The sequence below is a fragment of the Mesocricetus auratus genome, unplaced genomic scaffold (assembly GCF_017639785.1).
Source record: "Mesocricetus auratus isolate SY011 unplaced genomic scaffold, BCM_Maur_2.0 Super-Scaffold_100014, whole genome shotgun sequence".
Taxonomy (NCBI): Eukaryota; Metazoa; Chordata; class Mammalia; order Rodentia; family Cricetidae; genus Mesocricetus; species Mesocricetus auratus.
In genome coordinates, this window is record NW_024429197.1 from 25,451,545 (window position 1) to 25,472,060 (window position 20,516).

General features: G+C 46.4%; 1 protein-coding gene across 6 annotated transcripts in view; it reads left to right on the forward strand.

Annotated features, from left to right (window-relative positions):
* Mast2 (microtubule associated serine/threonine kinase 2) overlaps nucleotides 1-17,995 on the forward strand; it is a 146,741-nt gene extending 128,746 nt beyond the window's left edge. For 4 of the 6 annotated variants that reach the window (XM_040756914.1, XM_040756916.1, XM_040756919.1 and 1 more), the window contains 20 exons: nucleotides 2,418-2,627; nucleotides 5,840-5,941; nucleotides 6,458-6,590; nucleotides 7,295-7,356; nucleotides 8,049-8,134; nucleotides 8,551-8,759; nucleotides 9,606-9,744; nucleotides 11,063-11,195; nucleotides 11,765-11,930; nucleotides 12,358-12,459; nucleotides 12,698-12,820; nucleotides 12,986-13,095; nucleotides 13,354-13,508; nucleotides 13,742-14,013; nucleotides 14,109-14,303; nucleotides 14,738-14,964; nucleotides 15,143-15,265; nucleotides 15,657-15,793; nucleotides 15,919-16,112; nucleotides 16,418-17,995. In XM_040756914.1, the coding sequence (XP_040612848.1) occupies nucleotides 2,418-2,627; nucleotides 5,840-5,941; nucleotides 6,458-6,590; nucleotides 7,295-7,356; nucleotides 8,049-8,134; nucleotides 8,551-8,759; nucleotides 9,606-9,744; nucleotides 11,063-11,195; nucleotides 11,765-11,930; nucleotides 12,358-12,459; nucleotides 12,698-12,820; nucleotides 12,986-13,095; nucleotides 13,354-13,508; nucleotides 13,742-14,013; nucleotides 14,109-14,303; nucleotides 14,738-14,964; nucleotides 15,143-15,265; nucleotides 15,657-15,793; nucleotides 15,919-16,112; nucleotides 16,418-17,940 (4,401 nt within the window). In that variant the 3' untranslated portion in view covers nucleotides 17,941-17,995. The remainder of the gene's footprint in view (nucleotides 1-2,417; nucleotides 2,628-5,839; nucleotides 5,942-6,457; nucleotides 6,591-7,294; nucleotides 7,357-8,048; nucleotides 8,135-8,550; nucleotides 8,760-9,605; nucleotides 9,745-11,062; nucleotides 11,196-11,764; nucleotides 11,931-12,357; nucleotides 12,460-12,697; nucleotides 12,821-12,985; nucleotides 13,096-13,353; nucleotides 13,509-13,741; nucleotides 14,014-14,108; nucleotides 14,304-14,737; nucleotides 14,965-15,142; nucleotides 15,266-15,656; nucleotides 15,794-15,918; nucleotides 16,113-16,417) is intronic. The other 2 variants (XM_040756915.1, XM_040756917.1) reach the window with 1 other exon arrangement.
* The last annotated feature ends 2,521 nt before the right edge of the window (nucleotides 17,996-20,516 follow it).

Sequence of the window (20,516 nt, forward strand, 5' to 3'; positions counted from 1 at the left end):
CCTTTTTTTGTTTTTTGTTTTTGTTTTTGTTTTGTTTGGTTGGTTTTTGTTTTTGTTTTTTCAGTCAGTTTCACTTTGTAGCAAGAACTATTCTGGAGCCTGGCTAGCCTCAAATTCATTCCTATCCCAGCCTTGTGAATGCTGGGATTATAGGACTGCCACCACAGGTGTGAATTTGCAACTCTGATCAAGAACCACTTGCTGTGTGCTCATACTTGACCTTCTGAGGGTAGACTTGGTTCCTACAGAAAGCAGTCAGCTCTGTATGAGTCAGGGTTTTCTAGAGTAACAGAATTTATAAAAAAATAAATCTATATAGAAATGGGATTTATGGGTTGAGTGATGGTGGTACATGTCTCTAATCCCAGTACTCAGGAGGCAGAGGCAGGCGGATCTCTGCTAATTTCAGACCAGGCTGGTCTACAGAGTGAGTTCCAGGACAACCAGAGTTACAAAGAGAAACTGTCTCAAAAAACAAAAAGAAAAAAAAAGAACGACTTGGGATTTATTAGACTGATTACAGGCTGTGACCCAGCTAATCCAACAATGGCTGCCTCTGAATGTAAAGTACAATGATTGAGTCGATGATCAGTTCATGAGGCTAAGTGTCTTAGCTGGTTTTCAGGATATACACCAGAATCTCAAAGATTCTAATGCCAGTGAAGGAATGGACTTGCTAGCAAGGGCAAGATCAAACAGGCAAAAAGAGAAGTCTTCTACATAGACTTTAAAGCAGAAGGTGTGGCCCAGATTAGAGGTGGATCTTCTCATCAAAAAAAGATCTGGATTAAAAATGCGTCTTCCCACCTCAAAGATACAGATTAGAAGTAGATCTTCCCACTTCAAATGATTTAATTAAACAAAATTTCTCACAGGTGTGCCCAGCCATTTTTGGATTTTAGTTAATTCTAGATGTAGTCAAGATGACAACCAAAATAGCAATCACAAGCCCTACCTGAGAGACATTGGGGGCTGAGGTGCTCAGGCCTCCTTTATCCTCTCTGTCCAGGCCTCCCTGGATCGTCTGTCTGTTTGTATCTGGTGTATGTGCTTCCTGTTACCCTCGGAAGTCCTTCCCTTAAACTATACGGTCTCTTGCATGTACATGACAGCAGAGGAAGAGGACAAAAATGCTCTGGGTTTTTCTTTCTTGACATACACCAGTGAAACTTTGTCACAAGGACCCAGGTTGCCTACATTCTCTCTGCTCTATTTATTAGCTTCAAGATTCTGGTCCGATTATTTAACTTCCTTGATCTTCATTTTGCCTCATTGACAACTCATAATAATAGGATCCTATTTGATTCTGTCTCATGAAAAGAAATGAACACTAGTTTTCTAACAGTATGCAGGACATACGTACTCAGTAATATTAGCTATTACTCTGTTTAATCTGTTCTCTCTGGACTCTACACGGTAGCCTTAAAGTAGACACAGGGGTAAGAATAAAGGAAGAGCAGGAAAGCAGCTGGGAAGCCATGTTGTTGTACTTCATAATGAAATTCCAGAGTGTGCAGTATTTAAAAATGTATCTTGTGTGTCTCATCTTCTTTTGTACAGAGATGTGTTTTGACACACCTAGCACTGTGTTGGTATTTATAGTTATTCCTTTCTCCTTCATATAAGATGCACTGTTGTTAGAGAAAATGTGTTAAGATTCCTTCCCCTCCTTCTCTTCCTTTTTTTAAAGTCTCTCTGTATACATACAGAGTCAAAACCTAAGAGAGTTAAGGGTCCAAAAGAGTTCTGAGCCAGACCTCCATTCTTCTCTGCTGGGGATCTAGGCCAGGGTCATATTGCAATTCAAAACCCTGCATTCCATCCTGGCTCCCGAAACCAGACAGATTCGTACCTTCTGTACATGTTCTCTGAGCACCTGTTGTATTGAACTCATGTTTAATATGAAAACCCTGTGATAATGAAACTCTGACTTGTGCATAGAAAGTTCAGAAACCAATGTCATCTATGCACTGAGTTACACAGTCAGGGAGACCAAGTGAGACACAGAGGAAAGAGAACTTTTGTTTCCCAGGAAGCAAAAGACTCATCTGGGGATTGATGATGCTTGGGTAAGATGAGGAGCAACAGTACCAGTAACTCTGAGCCACCTCCAGAGAATGTGACACAAGGACAGTGGCATGAAATATGACCAGTAAGAGACTAGCAAACCTGTGTGTTTATAGAACCTAAAGGCTTGCGTTACAGGGTATGGCAAGAGACCGGCAAACCAAGATGACAGGGCCTCGAATCTGGTGTTGGGCTGTCTGACTTATCTGAAGTGACCTCTTCGTGTCTTCTTTCATTAGATTTTCCAAGGTAGTATGAGGAAGTAAGGCACACAGAGATCCAGTCCTTCAGAATTTGCTGTGGCTAAGCTGGGACCAGAAGGGAATCATCATCTCTTCTTTTATTCCCAGGCCACAGCACAAATGGAAGAGCGACTAGCCGAATTCATTTCCTGTAACACTCCAGAGAGTGTGTTGCCCTTGGCAGATGGCACCCTAAGCTTCATTCATCATCAGGTGATTGAGATGGCCCGAGACTGCCTGGACAAATCTCGGAGTGGCCTCATTACATCACACTATTTCTACGAACTTCAAGAGAATTTGGAAAAGCTTTTGCAAGATGTAAGTGTGTTGCTTTGGGGACTGATGAAACTTCTACAAGGTAAGGTAATTTCAGGTGTTACCAGAGCCTACTCTTCCCAGCTGCTAGCCACCACCAGGTCTCCTTGCAGTATGTAGGAACTTCCTGCTTTGGTGTTGGTAAGCTCATATCCCTTCCTGGGCCTCTCCATCACTAAGAGAAACCTGCTTAGTTTCAGAGGAACTCAGTTTTGTGAGTTTTTAATTTTATTTTCGTTTTATTTGCATTGATGTTGTGCCTGCATGTATGTCTGTGTGAGGGTGTCAGGTCTTAGAGTTACAGACTGTTGTGAGCTGCATTGTGAGTGCTGGGAATTGAACCCAGGTCCTCTGGAGGAACAATTAGTGCTCTTAACCACTGAGCCATCTCTTCAGCCCCACTGTGAGTGGTTTTCTAAAACCAAAGCCATTACCCTGCCTGAGACTCCAACATTGGTAGTTGAAGTCTACCAATACCAACTAACCTTGGTATTATACACAGGTATTTGACTTTTTACCAAAAGCAAAAAATGAAACAGAGGTTGACCAGATGTGATGGTACACACCTTGAATCCTAGCTCTTGGGAGACTGAGGCAGATCCTAGTAAATCTAAGTCAGTGTCAGGTCGAGCCAGGGCTACATAGTGAGACCTTAAAACAAACAAATACAAATAATAATATAAAATACAGTAGTGGATATATGATCTGTCTTCTACTGAAAATCATTTATTTCAGCATAGCTTTCTAACTGTCAACCCAGGAGAAGCAGGGCTAGGGCTGTGAGTGTGTCCATTAACTGATATTTCATTGACACAGTGATAAGCTCAAACAAGACTTTGGTGTGGGTCTAGAAAGAGCAGGGAATGTCAGGGACCAGCTGATCTAGGGACATAAGATTCAAACTGATCATGATTATTACTGCCAAATGCTAGACGACTAATAAATCAGTCCCTGTACCCTGGAAGATATAACTCAGTAGGCAGTAGTTACAGTGAGAAAGTTTTATTTAATTCTATCTATAAAAAAATTCTCATTTCAAAATGAATACTTAAATATAAATTTTGTATAAGAGCAACTTGAGAATGTCCAATTCCCATGAAAAGCAGTTGTTTGTTTCTGTACAAAAAATATTCTGGTGCTAGTAAGATCAGGTAAAGTACTTGCCACCAAGCCTGATGATCTAAGTTTGGTCTCCCAGACCTACGTGAAAGGAGAGAAGCTTCACATGCATACCATAGCACAAACATGTCCACATGCACCCAACATGAAAAAGTAAAAATGTACTCGCCTAGTTTTTATGAGGCCCTAGTAATTCTTAGTACTAGGGTGGAAATTTCTTTTCTTTCTTTTTTGGTTTTTTTGAGACAGTTTCTCTGTAGCCTGGCTGGCCTCAAACTCAACAGAGATCCGCCTGCCTCTGCCTCCCAAGTGTTGTGATTAAAGTTGTATGTTACCACTGCCCAGCAGGGGTGGATACTTGGTTAGAAGAAATAATATAATAAAATACGGCCAGATGTGGTAGCACACACTTATAATCCCAGCACCCGGGAGACTGAAGCCTAGGCTGCATAGTAAGTCTATCTTTAAAAAATAGAAAAAACATCAAGGAGCTGGGGAGATGGGTCAGCTAATAAAGTGGCTGCCACATAAACTTGAGGACCTAAGTTTGGATCCCCAGTTCCTATGTAATAAGCCAAGTGTGGCAGCATGTTTCTAGAATCCCTTAGGGGAAGGAGAGGACCCCTGGAGCTCACTAGCTAGGCAGTATAGCCAATTAGTGAATGACAGACTCAGTAAGAGAAGCACTGTCTTAAAAAATGAGTTTGAGCCAGCCTGCTCTACAAACTGAGTTTCAGGACATCCGAGGCTATTCAGAAAAAAAAAAGTTTGAAAACAATAAAGGAAGATACCCCAGTATGAATTTCTAAACATACATGCATCTATATGATAAATGCATCCATACAAACATGACATACATATACACATGCAAAATGAAAAGAAAAAGTCAACAAAATAAAGAAAAGCTTTCTTTTCACATTTTTCCTAATGGTGAGTTGGCAGATTCCTGAAAAGATGGCTCAGTGGTTAGGAGCACATAATACTCTTCTAGAGGACTTAGGTTTAGTTCCTAAGAGTCCACATCTGTCAACTCACAACTGCCTGAAACACCAGCTCCAGTAGGATCCAGTGCCTCTGGTCTCTAGTTTCCATGGACTCTTGTACTCTGTGCACATATCCACATGCAGATGTACACACATACATATATGTAATTTAAAATACTTTTCAAAAAGAATCAAGAAATTGGGCTGGAGAGATGGCTCAGAGGTTAAGAGCACTAGCTGCTCTTCCAAAGGTACTGAGTTCAATTCCCACAACCACATGGTAGTTCACAGCCATCTGTAATGAGATCTGGCACCCACTTCTGGCCTGCAGAACACTATATACATAATAAGTAAATAAATCTTTTTTAAAAAATCAGAAATTGATAGGTATATCATACAAAGAATTAACATTGAATGACTTAAAAGGATTTTTTGTTTTTCTTCAAGACAAGCTTCCACTGTGTAGCCTGGGTTTGTCTTGAATTAGTGGACTCCAGTGATCCTTCTGCCAGAGCCTCTTAGTCAGCTTAGACAGTGGACATATGCTCCTAAACCCAGGTACTAAAGTCAGCTTAGGAATCTTATTAACAAGCAAAGGTATTTACCACGAAGAATGATGACCTGAGTTTTCTATACCCACTGAAAAATAAAAGTTAAATAAACAGCCGGGCGGTGGTGGCCCACACCTTTAATCCCAGCACTGGGGAGGCAGAGGCAGGTGGATCTCTGTGAGTTTGAGGCTGGGCTGGACCGACAGCCTCCAAAGTAATGCAGATAAACCCTGTTTCATAAAAAAAAAGTTAAATAAACATAAAATGCTCAGGTTACAGTCTTGCTTAAACCTTCAGACCTTTCCTCCGACTGATTATCCCTGAGGTTAGGTGTCGGTGCCTTTGGAGAACACTTGAGTGCTCTCTAACTGGCCAATTACCAATTTTTTCCCAATTTTGTTCTCTAAATTACTTGACCCTTGTAATAGAGGGGGGAAATTCAGTGTAGGCTGTGTCTCAAAGATTTGCTGTTGACTCCTCAACATAGAGTTCCATATTTTTTCCTGCAGTTAGCTCTATGCAGTCTGGATAATTGTGTAAACAACCTTTCTTTTTTTTGTAGGCTCACGAGCGCTCAGAGAGCTCAGATGTAGCCTTTGTGATACAGCTGGTAAAGAAGTTGATGATTGTCATTGCCCGCCCAGCTCGTCTCCTGGAATGCCTGGTGAGTCAACATGGAGGGCTGATATGCAGGTGGGGAGCAGGGGATATAAAGCAAGTGTCTTGCCAACAGCAGAACTGGCAGTACCATTAACATTTCTGTTGGTGAATTATCTTTTAAATATGATTTGCAAGTATTTGAAGGACTGGCAGTCAGAACTATTAGTCTGACCTACCTTATGCTAAATCAGCTATGATTGAGTATATACCAGGAGTGCTCCAGGCTGACCACCTGAACATATCTGAAAGTGCCACCTGGCTGAAAGAATCTGACTTGTGACAGGTGACTAGGCTAAGCTGTCTTGAAATCAAAAGCTCTTGTGCTTATTTCTAAGATGACTAACTATGGAAATCATCTAGAGGTGACCTATAAGGCAGCTTTGTTCCATGATCTATAACTGCTGTTTCCAGATGTCTAGAGACCAAATTTCTTTCCCCATAGTATGTGCTTTAATGCCAAGAAAGGCAGCAGCATATGCTTGTATCTCTCCCCAATGACCACCTCTTTTCTCTGGTACAGGAATTTGACCCTGAAGAATTCTATCACCTGTTAGAAGCAGCTGAGGGTCATGCCAAAGAGGGACATGGAATTAAATGTGACATTCCCCGTTACATTGTTAGCCAGCTGGGCCTCACACGGGATCCCCTAGAGGGTAAGCATGCTGTGTAGTGGCTATAAAAAAGAGATTTAGCATAGATGTGGACATAATGTGACCTCAGGGGTTTCAGGACTGCAGGAGACACTCTGTGAACTCTGCAGTTACATGGCCTTTCCTTTGGAACCACTGTTCACATTTCCCTTGGGACCAGCTAGGTTGGATTTAGATCAAACAAGGTCAACAAGAAAAGGCCATAATCAACATTTTAAAAAAATTATCACCCTTCTACATAGTTCCCTCTCCTATTGGCCACCTGATAGGCCTTCCTGTTTAGATTTGTCCATTCTGCTTTAGAGTTTAGCTCTGTTCTTCTGGACATCATGATGAGCCCATGTATGAGCATTGGGCTTCCCTGTCCTGTTCTGTAGTTTTCTGCCCCTGTCTGCTTGCTTCCCTGCCCCAATAAGTAAAGTAGTCTTGGCCTGAAGGAAATGCCCCAAATTTGAGAGAAGCTTTTCTAGATTGTGCCAGGCCATGTAAATGGCACTGAACTTCTAGAAATTATAAAGTAATAGCACTTGGCTTATTTCCCTGTCTAAAATCTGTACTTTACTGATGATAGAACCACAGGACTGGGTTTATATTTTTGGGCTGATACACTAAGTATTAATACCTACTGCACATGTATCTGTTGTGTGATCTGAGGGTATTGTTGAAATGCTTATCACTGCTATGCAATTTTCTTGCTGTGTTTCTAGAAATGGCCCAGTTGAGCAGCTATGATAGTCCTGATACTCCAGAGACAGATGATTCAGTTGAGGTAAAGATCCTGAGCTCCTGCTGCAATTTTGGAGATTGAAGCCCTTTAAGTTTGCTTTAAAAGAGCACCTGGGGACTGGAGAGATGGCTCAGAGGTTAAGAACACCGGCTGCTCTTCCAGAGGACCCAGGTTCAATTCTTAGCACCTATATGGTGACTCACAACCAACTGTAACTCTAGTTCCAAGAGATCCAATGCCCTCCTCTGGCCTCCATAGACACAAGTCACACATGTGGGCAAATAGTCATGCACATAAAATAACAATAAATAAGTCTTTAAAAAAAAAAGAACACCTGAAAGGATGGGTGTTGTAGTTAAAAAGCTACGCTAGAGAGAAAGACACCATGCAACAAAGCTCACAAAGGAAGTTTATTGGAAGATGAGAGAGGGGAGCAGAGACTGGTCCCTGGTTACAAGAGTGGTGGGAGAGATGGGAGGTGGGCAAGATCCACTTCTTAAAAGGGAACATAGCAAATGTGCACAGCGGGTGCTCTCAGTGGCTGCAGCTGAGGACGTATCCTGTGAGAACCCCAAAGGCAGGCCAGTACTAACAATGGGGAGTTGATGCTGCCAATAATGAGTTGTGGTTCCTAGGAAAGAATGGGCAGGAGCTGACACTGGGATACACAGCTTCCCCAAGCATATGTGCTCTAAAGATCATACCTACTTCCTTCCTTTTCCTTTGTCTTCCAGGGTCGTGGGGCATCTCTGCCAAATAAAAAGACCCCATCTGAAGAGGACTTTGAAACCATTAAGCTCATCAGCAATGGCGCTTATGGGTAAAGGCATGGGTCAGATTGAGGCGAGAACTAGAGTTGAATCGATCCTTGGTCTTTTCCCTCTGAATGTGTATGATTCCCAATCCCCTGGGCAAAAGATGTCCCAAGGTGGACCCACTCTCTCCTTGAATTCTCCTGGAGTGTCAAGAGCAGTTTCCTTTGGCATCTGAAAATTGGTTCTTTGCCCAGGCAGGATTCCCACCTGTAGCAATCCTCTGAGTTCTAGAAACTGCTCTTCCAGGAAATGGAAGAATTAATTAGCCCAGAAGCCCAGATTCTTCTCACTAGTAGGCATATCCCCAAGATTTTTGTTCTCTGCACATATGAGGGATGAAGAGGCTGTTTGGGGTTATGGAATATACAGTTGAGGTGCTAAGAGCCCTTGGGTGCTGGGCTGGGCTGGCTGTCTTCCCCAGGGCGGTCTTTCTGGTGCGGCACAAGTGCACTCGGCAGCGCTTTGCTATGAAGAAGATTAATAAGCAGAACCTGATCCTACGGAACCAGATCCAGCAGGCATTTGTGGAGCGCGACATTCTGACGTTCGCTGAAAACCCCTTTGTGGTCAGCATGTTCTGCTCCTTTGAGACCAAGCGTCACTTATGCATGGTGATGGAATATGTCGAAGGTACTGGGGGAACGTGGTCTGTGTGGAAGTCAAAGTGCAGTCTGGGCCTTTGCCCTAATTAAGGACAGCTTCTTTTGTAGAGTGGTGAAGCTTCAGGCTTCAGCTTTCAAGACCTCTTTGTCATCAGTTTCTGCTTAGGAACTCTGAGACCACTGGCCACAGTGAGCACATAGATCCACAGGGAGAAAGGTGGACAGATGTAGTAACCCAGCAGCTAGAAAGTTTCTTCCCCTAATGTCAGTGCAAATGGATATAGAGGCTTTAGGTAGCAACCACAGAAGCCCAAGGTGGGACTCCACCAAGATTGCCGCAGCTGATGACTTGTGAAGGGACTGTCACATACTCTGGCACTAGACTAGAAGAACAGTTTAGGCAGAGCCTGGGGAGGGACAGGCAGTAGCTTTGCAGTGGTCCTTCCTTGGACTCCCTCACTCTGTACAGCTACAAACATATTTTCCCTAAGGCTTAAAGCCAAACCTATATAAAGCCAAGTTTTTACTTCAGTGGAATGTTTTAGCAAGTGAATTTGTTGAATACAGTATTCCCATCCTTAAAAAACTTAGTATTGCTGGGCGATGGTGGTACACGGCTTTAATCCCAGAGGCAGGTGGATCTCTGTAAGTTTGAGACCAACCTGGTCTACTGAGCGAGTTCCAGGACAGCCTCCAAAGCCACAGAGAAATCCATTTCCTGCTTCCTAGTACCTGTCTCCCACCCACACTAGTAGCAGAAGGGTTGGAGACACAGGGTTCAGCATTAGCCTATTCTGTGAGGCTATCTCCTTAGGGACTGCAGAGAACCAGCTGGATCAGGGTACTGGAACATGATAGCCTGGACTTTTTACAGGGGGAGACTGTGCCACTCTGCTGAAGAACATTGGAGCCCTGCCTGTGGACATGGCACGTCTGTACTTTGCAGAAACTGTACTGGCTTTGGAATACTTACATAACTATGGCATTGTGCACCGTGACCTCAAGCCTGACAAGTATGCCCACTGTCTGTTTCTATTGTTCAGGTCTTCCTCTTAAGTCTCTTGATAAGTGGGACAAACAAAATGTCTTAGAATGAAACAGAAGAAACCAAGCAGAACAAAAGAATTAGCACATATAAGAATGACTCAAAAAATAGCTTTGGGCCAAGCTGTGGTGGCGCACACCTTTAAATCCCAGTGCTTGGGAGGCAGGGGCAGGTGGATCTCTGTGAGTTTGAGGCCAGCCTGATCTACAGAGCGAGTTCTGGGAAGCCAGGGCTACACAAAGATACCCTGTCTTTAAAAAAGAAAAAGAAGAATAGCTTTGATACTATGCAGACCCATGTTCAGGTGGCCACTTGTGCTTGTTAACTGAGTCGGTTTTGAGTCTCATATTCCTTCCTTCTGAAATGAAATCAGCATAGTTGCTGTGCTGAGTGTTCTAGAAATGGTGTCGCTGTCCCCACTTTTTTCTCTCTTTGCTGTGGATCAAAACCAAGGCCTCATGCATGCTAGTGAGATACTCCTTCACTGTATAGCATCCCCAGTTCCGAAACAGTTTGGAGACACTTAGCACAGAACTTAGTAGGTCATAAAACATATTTCTTACTCAGATGATGAAACAGGTAGGAAACCTGACTTTGTTTGGAATGGTTTGAATTTGTGACCTGAGCAACTGACATAGGGTCCACTAAAGGAGTCAGGACCAAACAGTGGTGGCACACCCCTTTATTCCCAGCACTTTCGACTAGAGGCAGGTAGAGCTCTGTGAGCTGCAGGTCAGTCTAGTCCACAGAGTTAGTTCTAGGACAGCCAGGGGTATACAAAGAAGCTCCATCTCAAATTAAAAAATGAATGAAATCGGAACAAGAGATAGTAATTGGGAATCCCTAGAATAGAGGGATGGCAGGGTGAAGCCCTTAGCATCAAGTAGAATGGCCTGGGCAAAGTATGTAAAGCAGTCTCTGGTTTCTAGTTTCTTCCTCCCACGTCAAGGATGAAAAGAGATTTCATCTTCTCCCTGAGATGGATACTATAAGTCCCTCAACTTATGATAGGTGTTCTTAATGACTACAGCAGCTTCTTTAGGATGGCTGTCTCAGTCATGGAGGAAGTCTCTTCTGCCACTGCCTATCCAGGTATAGAATGCAGGTAGAACAACAGAGATGGAGTTGTAAGGAGGGCTAGAAAATGATACAATGCCAGGGCCGCTGCTTTATAGCTGCCTAATTCCCCGTTTGTTTCCCTTAGTATCATGCAGAGGCTAACCCTAAATCAATACTAAGGGTCAACTGCGAAATAACTCCATGGTTTTATTTCTGTGGTCTCACAGCCTTCTGATTACATCCATGGGGCACATCAAACTCACTGACTTTGGACTTTCTAAAATTGGCCTCATGAGTTTGACAACCAACTTGTATGAGGGCCACATTGAAAAGGATGCCCGGGAGTTCCTAGACAAGCAGGTATGAAACATGGGGGGAAACTTGGGGGTGAAATCAGGCCGGGTATTAATATGAGTGCCCACATTTTTGCCTTTAGTTTCAGGGAAGCATTGAAATAGGTAGCACATTTGGAAAACAGGATGAGCCCTGTGAAAACGGGTATAAAATTTTCCCTAGGATATGAATGAAATAGGTGTCTTAACTACTGATATATCTTCATGTGAGGTCAGCCTGAGGCTCAGCTCTCCTGGGTGTGTCCTTCTTGGAACACAGCTCCACACTTCTAGTGGATATCTTCTGACTTAACATTTCAGGTTGTGATGACCACAGGTGACTGGTAGATTCTGTTCTGAGGAGAGGAACCAACTCTAAGACCAGACCCAAAAGAGCCAGAGTTTAGAGAGTGATGTTTTTAGGCTAGAATTAGATGTTTTGGTTAATTAGGAAAAATACAGAAACTCTCTGACCAAGAAGTCCTTTAACTCTGGGTCCCTGGGATTGCTGTTGGTCCTGTTTATTAGTTAAGGAAAGCTGAGATTTCTCTGCTCCAGCCTCAGGATACTGAGCCAGCCTGCTTTCTCTGTGCTCAGGTATGCGGGACCCCGGAATATATAGCACCTGAGGTGATCCTGCGTCAGGGATATGGGAAGCCAGTGGACTGGTGGGCCATGGGCATAATCCTGTATGAGTTCCTGGTGGGTTGCGTCCCTTTCTTTGGAGACACTCCGGAGGAGCTCTTTGGGCAAGTGATCAGTGGTAGGTACTGTCACCCCGGATCAGTGTGAAGTCATGCTGTACACATACAGCTGGGAGGCTCTTTTTTCTGAATGTGTGTGTATGCCTGGAAGGCAGCATGTTCATGTCGTTTTTATGTCATGGTGTTCTGGGCTGTGCTTATATCTGTGAGTGTGAGTAAAATGTCTAGAGTAAAATGGCAGGTGAGCTGGAGTTCCAGGAGCGGGAGGTCACTGTTCGCATTGTGCCCACTGGATCAAAGAACAAGCTATGTTCTGGGGACTGTGAGACTGCCCTAGGAGGGGTGGAACCTATAGGACTTTAGGAACTGGAGTGCCAGACAAGCTTTGAGGAGCTCTAAGCCCAGCCTTTTCCTTTATACTGCCCTTTTTCTGCGTCTCTCAGCTCTACCCACATGTTTTCCTTTTTCTTACCTGTGAAACTTTAGATGAGATTGTGTGGCCTGAGGGTGATGACGCACTCCCACCAGATGCCCAAGACCTCACTTCCAAACTGCTTCACCAGAACCCACTAGAAAGACTGGGCACAAGTAAGTTGGGCTTTTCTCGCCACTTGGAAAGGGGTAAGGAAGGCTGAGCCTGTGTACCCTAAGGTGCAGTGTAAAGTTCCTCTTGATCCTGAAACTCTGCCCTATTCCTGTAGGCAAAGAAGGAAGACTCCTTGAACTGAGACTTCGTAGGCCTACTTTCTTATACTCTAACTTCTCACATGACTCAGTGACCTATACTCCATGCAGCTAATCTTGTCCCCCATCTCTCTGTCTGCAGGTAGTGCCTATGAAGTAAAGCAGCACCCATTCTTCATGGGTCTGGACTGGACAGGACTTCTTCGCCAAAAGGCTGAATTTATACCTCAGCTGGAATCAGAGGATGATACCAGCTACTTTGACAGTAAGACTGCTGGTGGGGTGAAGTGAAGCATGATCCTCACCTTGCCAGGAAATATCCATGCATCCCTTGGTCAGGAGCAGCTGAGCAGCTGCTCAGGGCCCTGCTGGTACCACCAGGATGCCACCAACAAGGGTGCTGACGTTAATTAAACTGTATTTGGTCTAGCCCGTTCAGAACGATACCACCATGTAGACTCTGAGGATGAAGAGGAAGTGAGTGAGGATGGCTGCCTTGAGATCCGCCAGTTTTCTTCCTGCTCTCCAAGGTTCAGCAAGGTGTGACTAAGGAAGCCCAGGATGCTAGGGGATTGGGAGGACATACCTATGGCAGGCTCAAGGAATTCTGATAGGATCACTTCCAGAAAAAGAGATCAGAGGGATAGGGTTACATACAGCAGGAGCTTCTAGGGTCACCCAGGCCCTGCCAGACTCGGGTCAGCAGCTTGGATGGAAGAGGGCATCAAGGCTGGGGACCCTTTGTTCCTTGGAAAGTATAGCTGTCAGAGCCGTACCATATGTCTCCTGTGCCCACAGGTTTACAGTAGCATGGAGCGGCTTTCCCTGCTTGAGGAACGCCAGACACCACCCCCAACCAAGCGCAGCCTGAGTGAGGAGAAGGAAGACCGCTCAGATAGCTTGGCAGGGCTGAAGGGCAAAGACCGCAGCTGGGTGATTGGTTCCCCCGAGATGTAAGCACCCAGGGCTCACCAGGGTGGGTAGATCAAGTTATCCCTTGGTTGTCACATCAAATGTTGGAGGGGTGGGTGTTGGTAGGTAAATGACATTCGCTAGGGACGTCTGGCAAAATGTATGAAGATGTCTGTGACTATAAATTATACCTTAAGGTAGTCTCAGCAGAGACAGGAGAGGGAAAGGCCCCGGGCCACCTCACCCTGTAGTACCTGGGCCCTCTGTTTCGCAGATTACGGAAGCGGTTGTCTGTGTCTGAGTCATCCCACACAGAGAGTGATTCAAGTCCTCCAATGACAGTGCGACACCGTTGTTCAGGACTCCCAGATGTGCCTCGTTGCCATGAGACCAGTAGCACCCCTCGGAGGCCACAGCAGGAGGGTATTTGGGTCCTCACACCCCCTTCTGGAGAGGGGTCAACTGGGCCTGTCACTGAGCGACCACTGGAGAGGCAGCTGGTACTGGATGAAGAGCCGCCTGGCCCAAGCAGTGGGTCTTGCCCAGGTGTGGCCCAGAGGATGGTGAAAGGCATAGGCCTTCCACTATAGGGAGGGAGGCTTAGCTACACTGCAGGTCTCATTATTCACTTGGGCCCACAGCCATGGAGACAAGAGGCCGTGGGACCCCACAGCTGGCTGAGGAAGCTGCAGCCAAAGCCATCAGCGACCTAGCTGTGCGTAGGGCTCGTCACCGGCTGCTCTCTGGAGACTCTATAGAGAAGCGCACCACTCGCCCTGTCAACAAAGTAATCAAGTCTGCTTCAGCTACAGCCCTTTCCCTCCTCATTCCTTCAGGTAAGGCCACCAGGGAACTAAAATAAAACTCATAGGAAGGGCATTGGAGGCTACAGGAGTCTCTGTGCAAGCAGGTGTCTGAGAGACTGCCTCCTTACCATGCAGCAGAGTCTCTGAAGATTTGTGGTGGTTCTGTGATGTGCATGCATGTGCACCAAAGGGCAGGGTTGGAGTGGCATAAGATTGTAGGGTTAGGGGCAAAGAGTTAATGTTTAAATCATCAATGCTAAAGGCTCTTGACCTTGAATTGAATACCTTGTCTGGCACTTTTAAGCCCTAAGTTCTTCATTTTTAAAATATGGATATATGAGACTGGAGAGAGATGGTTCAGTGGACCCAGGTTAAATTTTCAACACCCTCACACAGATATATTCACATAAAATAGAAATAAATCGTTGTTTTCAAATGTCGCTAAGTCTTGGTTTCTCCTCTAGAACACCACACCTGCTCACCATTGGCCAGTCCCATGTCCCCGCATTCCCAGCCATCTAATCCATCCTCCAGGGACTCTTCTCCAAGCAGGGACTTCTTGCCAGCCCTTGGCAGCTTGAGGCCTCCCATCATCATCCACCGAGCTGGCAAGAAGTATGGTTTCACCCTGAGGGCCATTCGTGTCTACATGGGTGACTCAGATGTCTACACTGTACACCACATGGTGTGGGTATGTCTGGCCAGGCAAAGCTGCTGTCCCTTGTTACTCCTGCCCTCCCTTGACCAGAGCCTATCTGCCCTGTCTTTGGTCACTGCCCACATTGTCACAGAAACCAAAGGGTGGTGGTCAAGGGATCACAGCAGCAGAGCCTTGGTCCAGACTAAAGACTCTTCTCTTCCTGGGGCAGCATGTGGAGGACGGTGGTCCAGCCAGTGAGGCAGGGCTTCGTCAGGGGGACCTCATCACCCATGTCAATGGTGAGCCTGTGCATGGGCTGGTCCACACAGAAGTGGTGGAGCTGGTGCTGAAGGTCAGTGCTGGAGACGCTGTCGTGTGAGGGTGTGAATGGCCGGGGCTAGCCGTCACGGGGGCGGGAGTGAGTGCCGGTACACACAGGGCAGATATAGGGGCATACCGGAGAGTTTCTCCCTATGGTAATTAGCCTCTGTTAGCCAAGGCCAATGCCTCTTCTTCTAAAGTGTGAGGGAGACGGATGAGCAGGACAGGAGAGATGCTGCTGTCTTCCCGTTCCTAATCACTCTGGGGCGCCCCTTGGAACAAGAGCACTAGTTTAGATGTACAAGTCAGTATGTGAGAGCAAAAGCCGGAACTGTGGTGTGCAGCACAGGGGAAGAGCAAGACAAGAAAATAGCTACCACCCATAGCCAAAGTGTCATGCTTTTCTCTGCTTGGCTTCCCAGAGTGGAAACAAGGTATCGATATCAACAACTCCCTTAGAGAATACATCTATCAAAGTGGGGCCAGCTCGGAAAGGCAGCTACAAAGCCAAGATGGCCCGAAGGAGCAAACGGAACCGGGGCAAGGATGGACAAGAAAGGTGAGACAGACTTGATCCAGAGGTTTGCCATGAGAACCTGGGTGCTCACGTTTGCTGTGGGTCTGGGCTCCCGGCCTAGAGTGTTATCTGTCCTGTGCAACTCAGTCTTGCCCTTACCTCTGCAGCAGAAAAAGAAGCTCCCTGTTCCGGAAGATCACCAAGCAGGCCTCCTTGCTACACACCAGCCGCAGCCTTTCTTCCCTTAACCGCTCCTTGTCATCAGGAGAGAGTGGTCCAGGCTCTCCTACACACAGCCACAGCCTCTCTCCGCGATCTCCTCCTCAGGGCTACCGGGTAGCTCCTGATGCTGTGCACTCAGGTACAGGGAGCTCCCTGCAGATCAGAAACCACCCATTGGGAAATAGGAATGAACCTGAGCCCTCTGCTTCCCATAGTCCCCACTCTAAATCTCTTTGAGCCCACTCTTAAAGAGCCAGAAGTCTTGGGAGGAATGGGTAGGGGATAGGGGTGGATTACGAGAACTCTCATCCACCAGTAGTGTAAAGTGGACAGCCCTAGGGCATTCCAGTGTTAAGTTCTGCCTTGCCACTCAGTCACTTCTAACAATGAACACTGATGTGCTATTTTCTGTTTCTTTCCTTCCATCCATGCATCTAACCAAAGTGGGAGGGAATTCATCGCAGAGCAGCTCTCCCAGCTCCAGTGTGCCCAGTTCCCCTGCTGGCTCCGGACATACACGGCCCAGCTCTCTACATGGTCTGGCGCCCAAGCTCCAGCGCCAATACCGCTCTCCACGGCGCAAGTCAGCAGGCAGCATCCCCCTGTCACCATTGGCCCATACCCCTTCTCCACCAGCAGCAGCAGCAGCTTCGCCTCAGCGTTCCCCATCGCCTCTGTCCGGACACGGAGCCCAGGCCTTTCCTACCAAACTTCACTTGTCTCCTCCACTAGGTAGGCAGCTCTCACGGCCCAAGAGTGCAGAACCACCCCGTTCTCCACTGCTTAAGAGGGTGCAGTCTGCTGAAAAGCTGGCTGCTGCACTGGCAGCTTCAGAGAAGAAGTTGGCCCCTTCCCGCAAGCATAGTCTTGACCTGCCCCGCTGTGAGCTAAAGAAGGAACTGCCACCCAGGGAAGCAAGCCCTCTGGAGGTCGTTGGAGCCAGAAGTGTGCTATCTGGGAAAGGGCCACTTCCAGGAAAAGGGGTGCTGCAGTCTGCTCCTTCACGGGCCCTTGGGACCCTCCGACAGGATCGAGCCGAACGCCGAGAGTCACTACAAAAACAAGAAGCTATCCGGGAAGTAGACTCCTCCGAAGACGACCCTGATGAGGAACCTGAGAAGAGCCAGGCCACACAAGAGCCAAGATTGGCCCCCCAACCAGAAGCAGGCCAGAATCTACCCCCTACAGGTTCAGGAAAGGGAAGGGACGAGGACACTTTCTTGAACAGGGCTCTAAAGAACCAGGGAACTGTACTCTCAGGCCTATTGACAGGGGTCATACTAGGTTCCTCCCAAATAGAAGTTCCTGGGCTTTCCCAGAGGAGGGTCTGGAGACCACAAACCTTTGAGGAAGCTGCCGATTCCTTACAAGCCCCCAGCCTGAGTACATCTGGACCCACAATGCCCTCTGAAGGCTGCTGGGAGGCTCAGCATCGCTCCCCACAGGTACCAGGTGCACTGTGTCCCCGCTCCTCAGAACCAACCCCCCCTTCCAGTTGCTCTGCTGCCACTCCTACCCCTGGAAAGCCTGGAACATGGTCCTGGAAATTCCTTATGGAAGGTCCAGACAGGGCATCCCCAAACAAGAAGATAACAAGGACGGGTGAGCCAGTTAACTCCCAAGATTTGGAAACCACAATTGAAACTTTTCCTAAGAGCCTGTCTCCTGAGCAGGAGAAGCCACAGTCACGTAGTATCCCTGGGCTAACCCATCCACTTGATGAGGTCCCCAGCCACAACTGGCTGTGGGAGTCTGAATGTGAACAAATGAAGAAAGAGGAGCCAGCCCTGAGCATCATGGAAGTGCCTGATGCCTCAGGTGACAGAAGGCAGGACATTCCATGCAGAGCCTACCCCCTCAGCCCAGAAACTGGGCCAAGCCTGCTCTGGAGAAGTCAAGAACCTGGGGGCCAGCAAAAGCATCAGGATTTGGCACTAGCATCAGATGAGCTTTTAAAGCAAACATAGCAGTTGGGTTTGCTTTCCTTGCACTCACCTGTGTAATACACCCTCCTGGAAACCATCTTGGCCTTTGTTTACTTCTTTCTATTGGTCAGGTGTATAATGACTCTAGGTCTGGGGCCTGTTGCTACGGGGGTGATAATGACTATGTTCCCACTCTCTGGAAGAGAACTCAATCCAGCTGCATTTCTCAGATCATGAAATATCTGAGCTCAGGCATAAGTGGGTGCTGGATAGTAAGTTTTTCTGAGAGTGGGGAGTGGCCACAATATACTTGCTGTGTTCAAGGGACCAAAAAGAACTCAAAGTACAACAGTTTAAAGACAGACTCTGGTTTCCATCCTTCTGCATAGCCATCAGTGTACACGAGGAGCAAAGCAAAGGCTAGCCCCCAGATTCTGTAGGTAACAGAGCACTGAATGAGGACTTGTGGCCACTAACATTCCTGCCTACTCCATAAGGAAATGGGCTTTCCTGCCCTAGGCAGGACAGTTTGGGCTGGGATTAGAACTCAGGCCTCTTGACACTAGGCCTCTGACACAAGGAAGTGATGAGTTTAACTTTGAATATATTTTCTTTGAGGTATATATGGGGTACCCAGAAGGTAATAAAATATACAGAAATGAGAGCTACATTTTATCAACAGTGACACCCCTGGGCACAACAAAGGAAGGGAATTGGGATATAAAATTCGGTGGTAGAATTGTCTGGCATGAGAGTCCAGTCAATAACAATGCACACAAGATCCAAGAGCGGGAAAAAGCTTCAGAATAGGAGGTAGAGTGACCAGATACAATGCTGACAAGACGGATGACCATCTCTGATATTGTAGTGAGCAGTCCTTAATGAGTAGAACTGTACTTGTGAGTAGTGTAGGGGTAGAAGGGAGAAACAGGGAAAACATGCATGGTACCCAAGGGTAGGTAAGGGAAAGCACGCTTGGTATGTAAAGGCTGGAAGATTCTCTGCCAGAGTTGGCAAACCTCCTGAACTGATGGTAATGCTACCTCCCCCATGATCTAATATCTACCTCTGGGAGACCTGGAGACCAAGTACTTCAGTCCACTACAGCTTGCAGCTTTGTCTTCTATGGAGAAAATGGTAACCTCCAAAAATTAGATTGATAATAACAGGTTTCTATACAACATGAACTGAAGCCTTTCTACATAAAAGCTATGCGCTAGCTAAGGCTACACACGGTTTACTTCTGTTTTGGAATAGAAGTACATCAGATTAGAGTTAGCATCACAGGACAGGGAACCAGGCTTGGTTCGTTAAGGCTAGAAGACTTGGTGGCTCCAAGAGACACCTGGTCCATCTGGGATACCTTCCCTATTAGCTGCAAAGGCTGGGCTGGTGCACTGGGTACAGAAATCAGGTCACAGGCTATTTTCTGGAAGACCACAGGACAGCTCATGTCAGGACCTGGTCAGAAGCACCATGGCATAGGTGGAGGGGGTGCATGGAGGAAGTTCCCTGGAAATAGTCCTGGGAGGTCGGAAGGGAGTGGGAGGAAAGCACGGCCACCAAGCATCTTGTGATGTACATACAAGGGCATCAGCCCAAGTGACAACACTGCTGGCTGTGTGCGAAGAGTCTCGGACAAGTAGTATCAGGTTTGTCTTAGCCTGTCTATTCTCTGGCTGTAGTATAGACAGGTTGTGATGGCTCGCATGAGCCAGAGAAGAGTGCACAAACCTGTCAACAATGAGAACTATCCAGAAGATAGATGATAATTAAACTTACATAAGATAAGGATTGCCCAGGGAACATAGAGTGAAATAAGAAAGTAAACCCAAAAGATTCACAACACTGAGTTGACACAGCCAGTACCAATAAATAAATAGATAGAGATATTAGTCACAGCAGCACTTGGAGTGGCAGAAGCAGGAGGATCTCTCAAGTTTGAGGCCTGCTTGGTCTACACAGTGACTCCAGGACAGCCAGAGATAAATAGACCCTAACAACAACAAACCCCACCATGGCAGCAGGGAGAGCTGAGAGTTCACATCTTGAACCTCAAGCAAAAGGCAAAGAGCAGGAATACCAGGAATGGCAGGAACCTTGAAACCTCAAAGCTTACCCCCACCCCATTGAGACACCTCCAACAAGGTCACACACCTCATCCTTCCCAAACAGTTCCATCACCTGGGGACCAAGTATTCAGACATGAGCCTGTGACGCTGTTCTCATTCAGACCACACCCTGCATCCCATGCTACTACGTTCAATGTACTGAATAGGAGATACCTTACAATGGAATTCTAGGCAAGAGAAATGTATTGACCTAGACATAGTAGGTGAATTCAGTAATAGAGGCAAAATTTAGGCAAAGAGCCCTAAGGTAAGGAAGACTAGAAAAGCTCTCTAGCTGAAACATGTCAGAGAACTAGGCGAATGTCCCATTGTGAAGTGGATGAGTTCTCATGCAGAAAACAAGCAGTGGGTACTTAGCACTTCAAAGGGCACAGCTTTGAATAATAACATATGAGGAAATCTCGAGTGAAGGAGATTCTTGCTGTGAAGAAAGATACTAAGGGAAAGGTATGAATAGAATTTAATAGTGAGAGGACAGCCAAATTA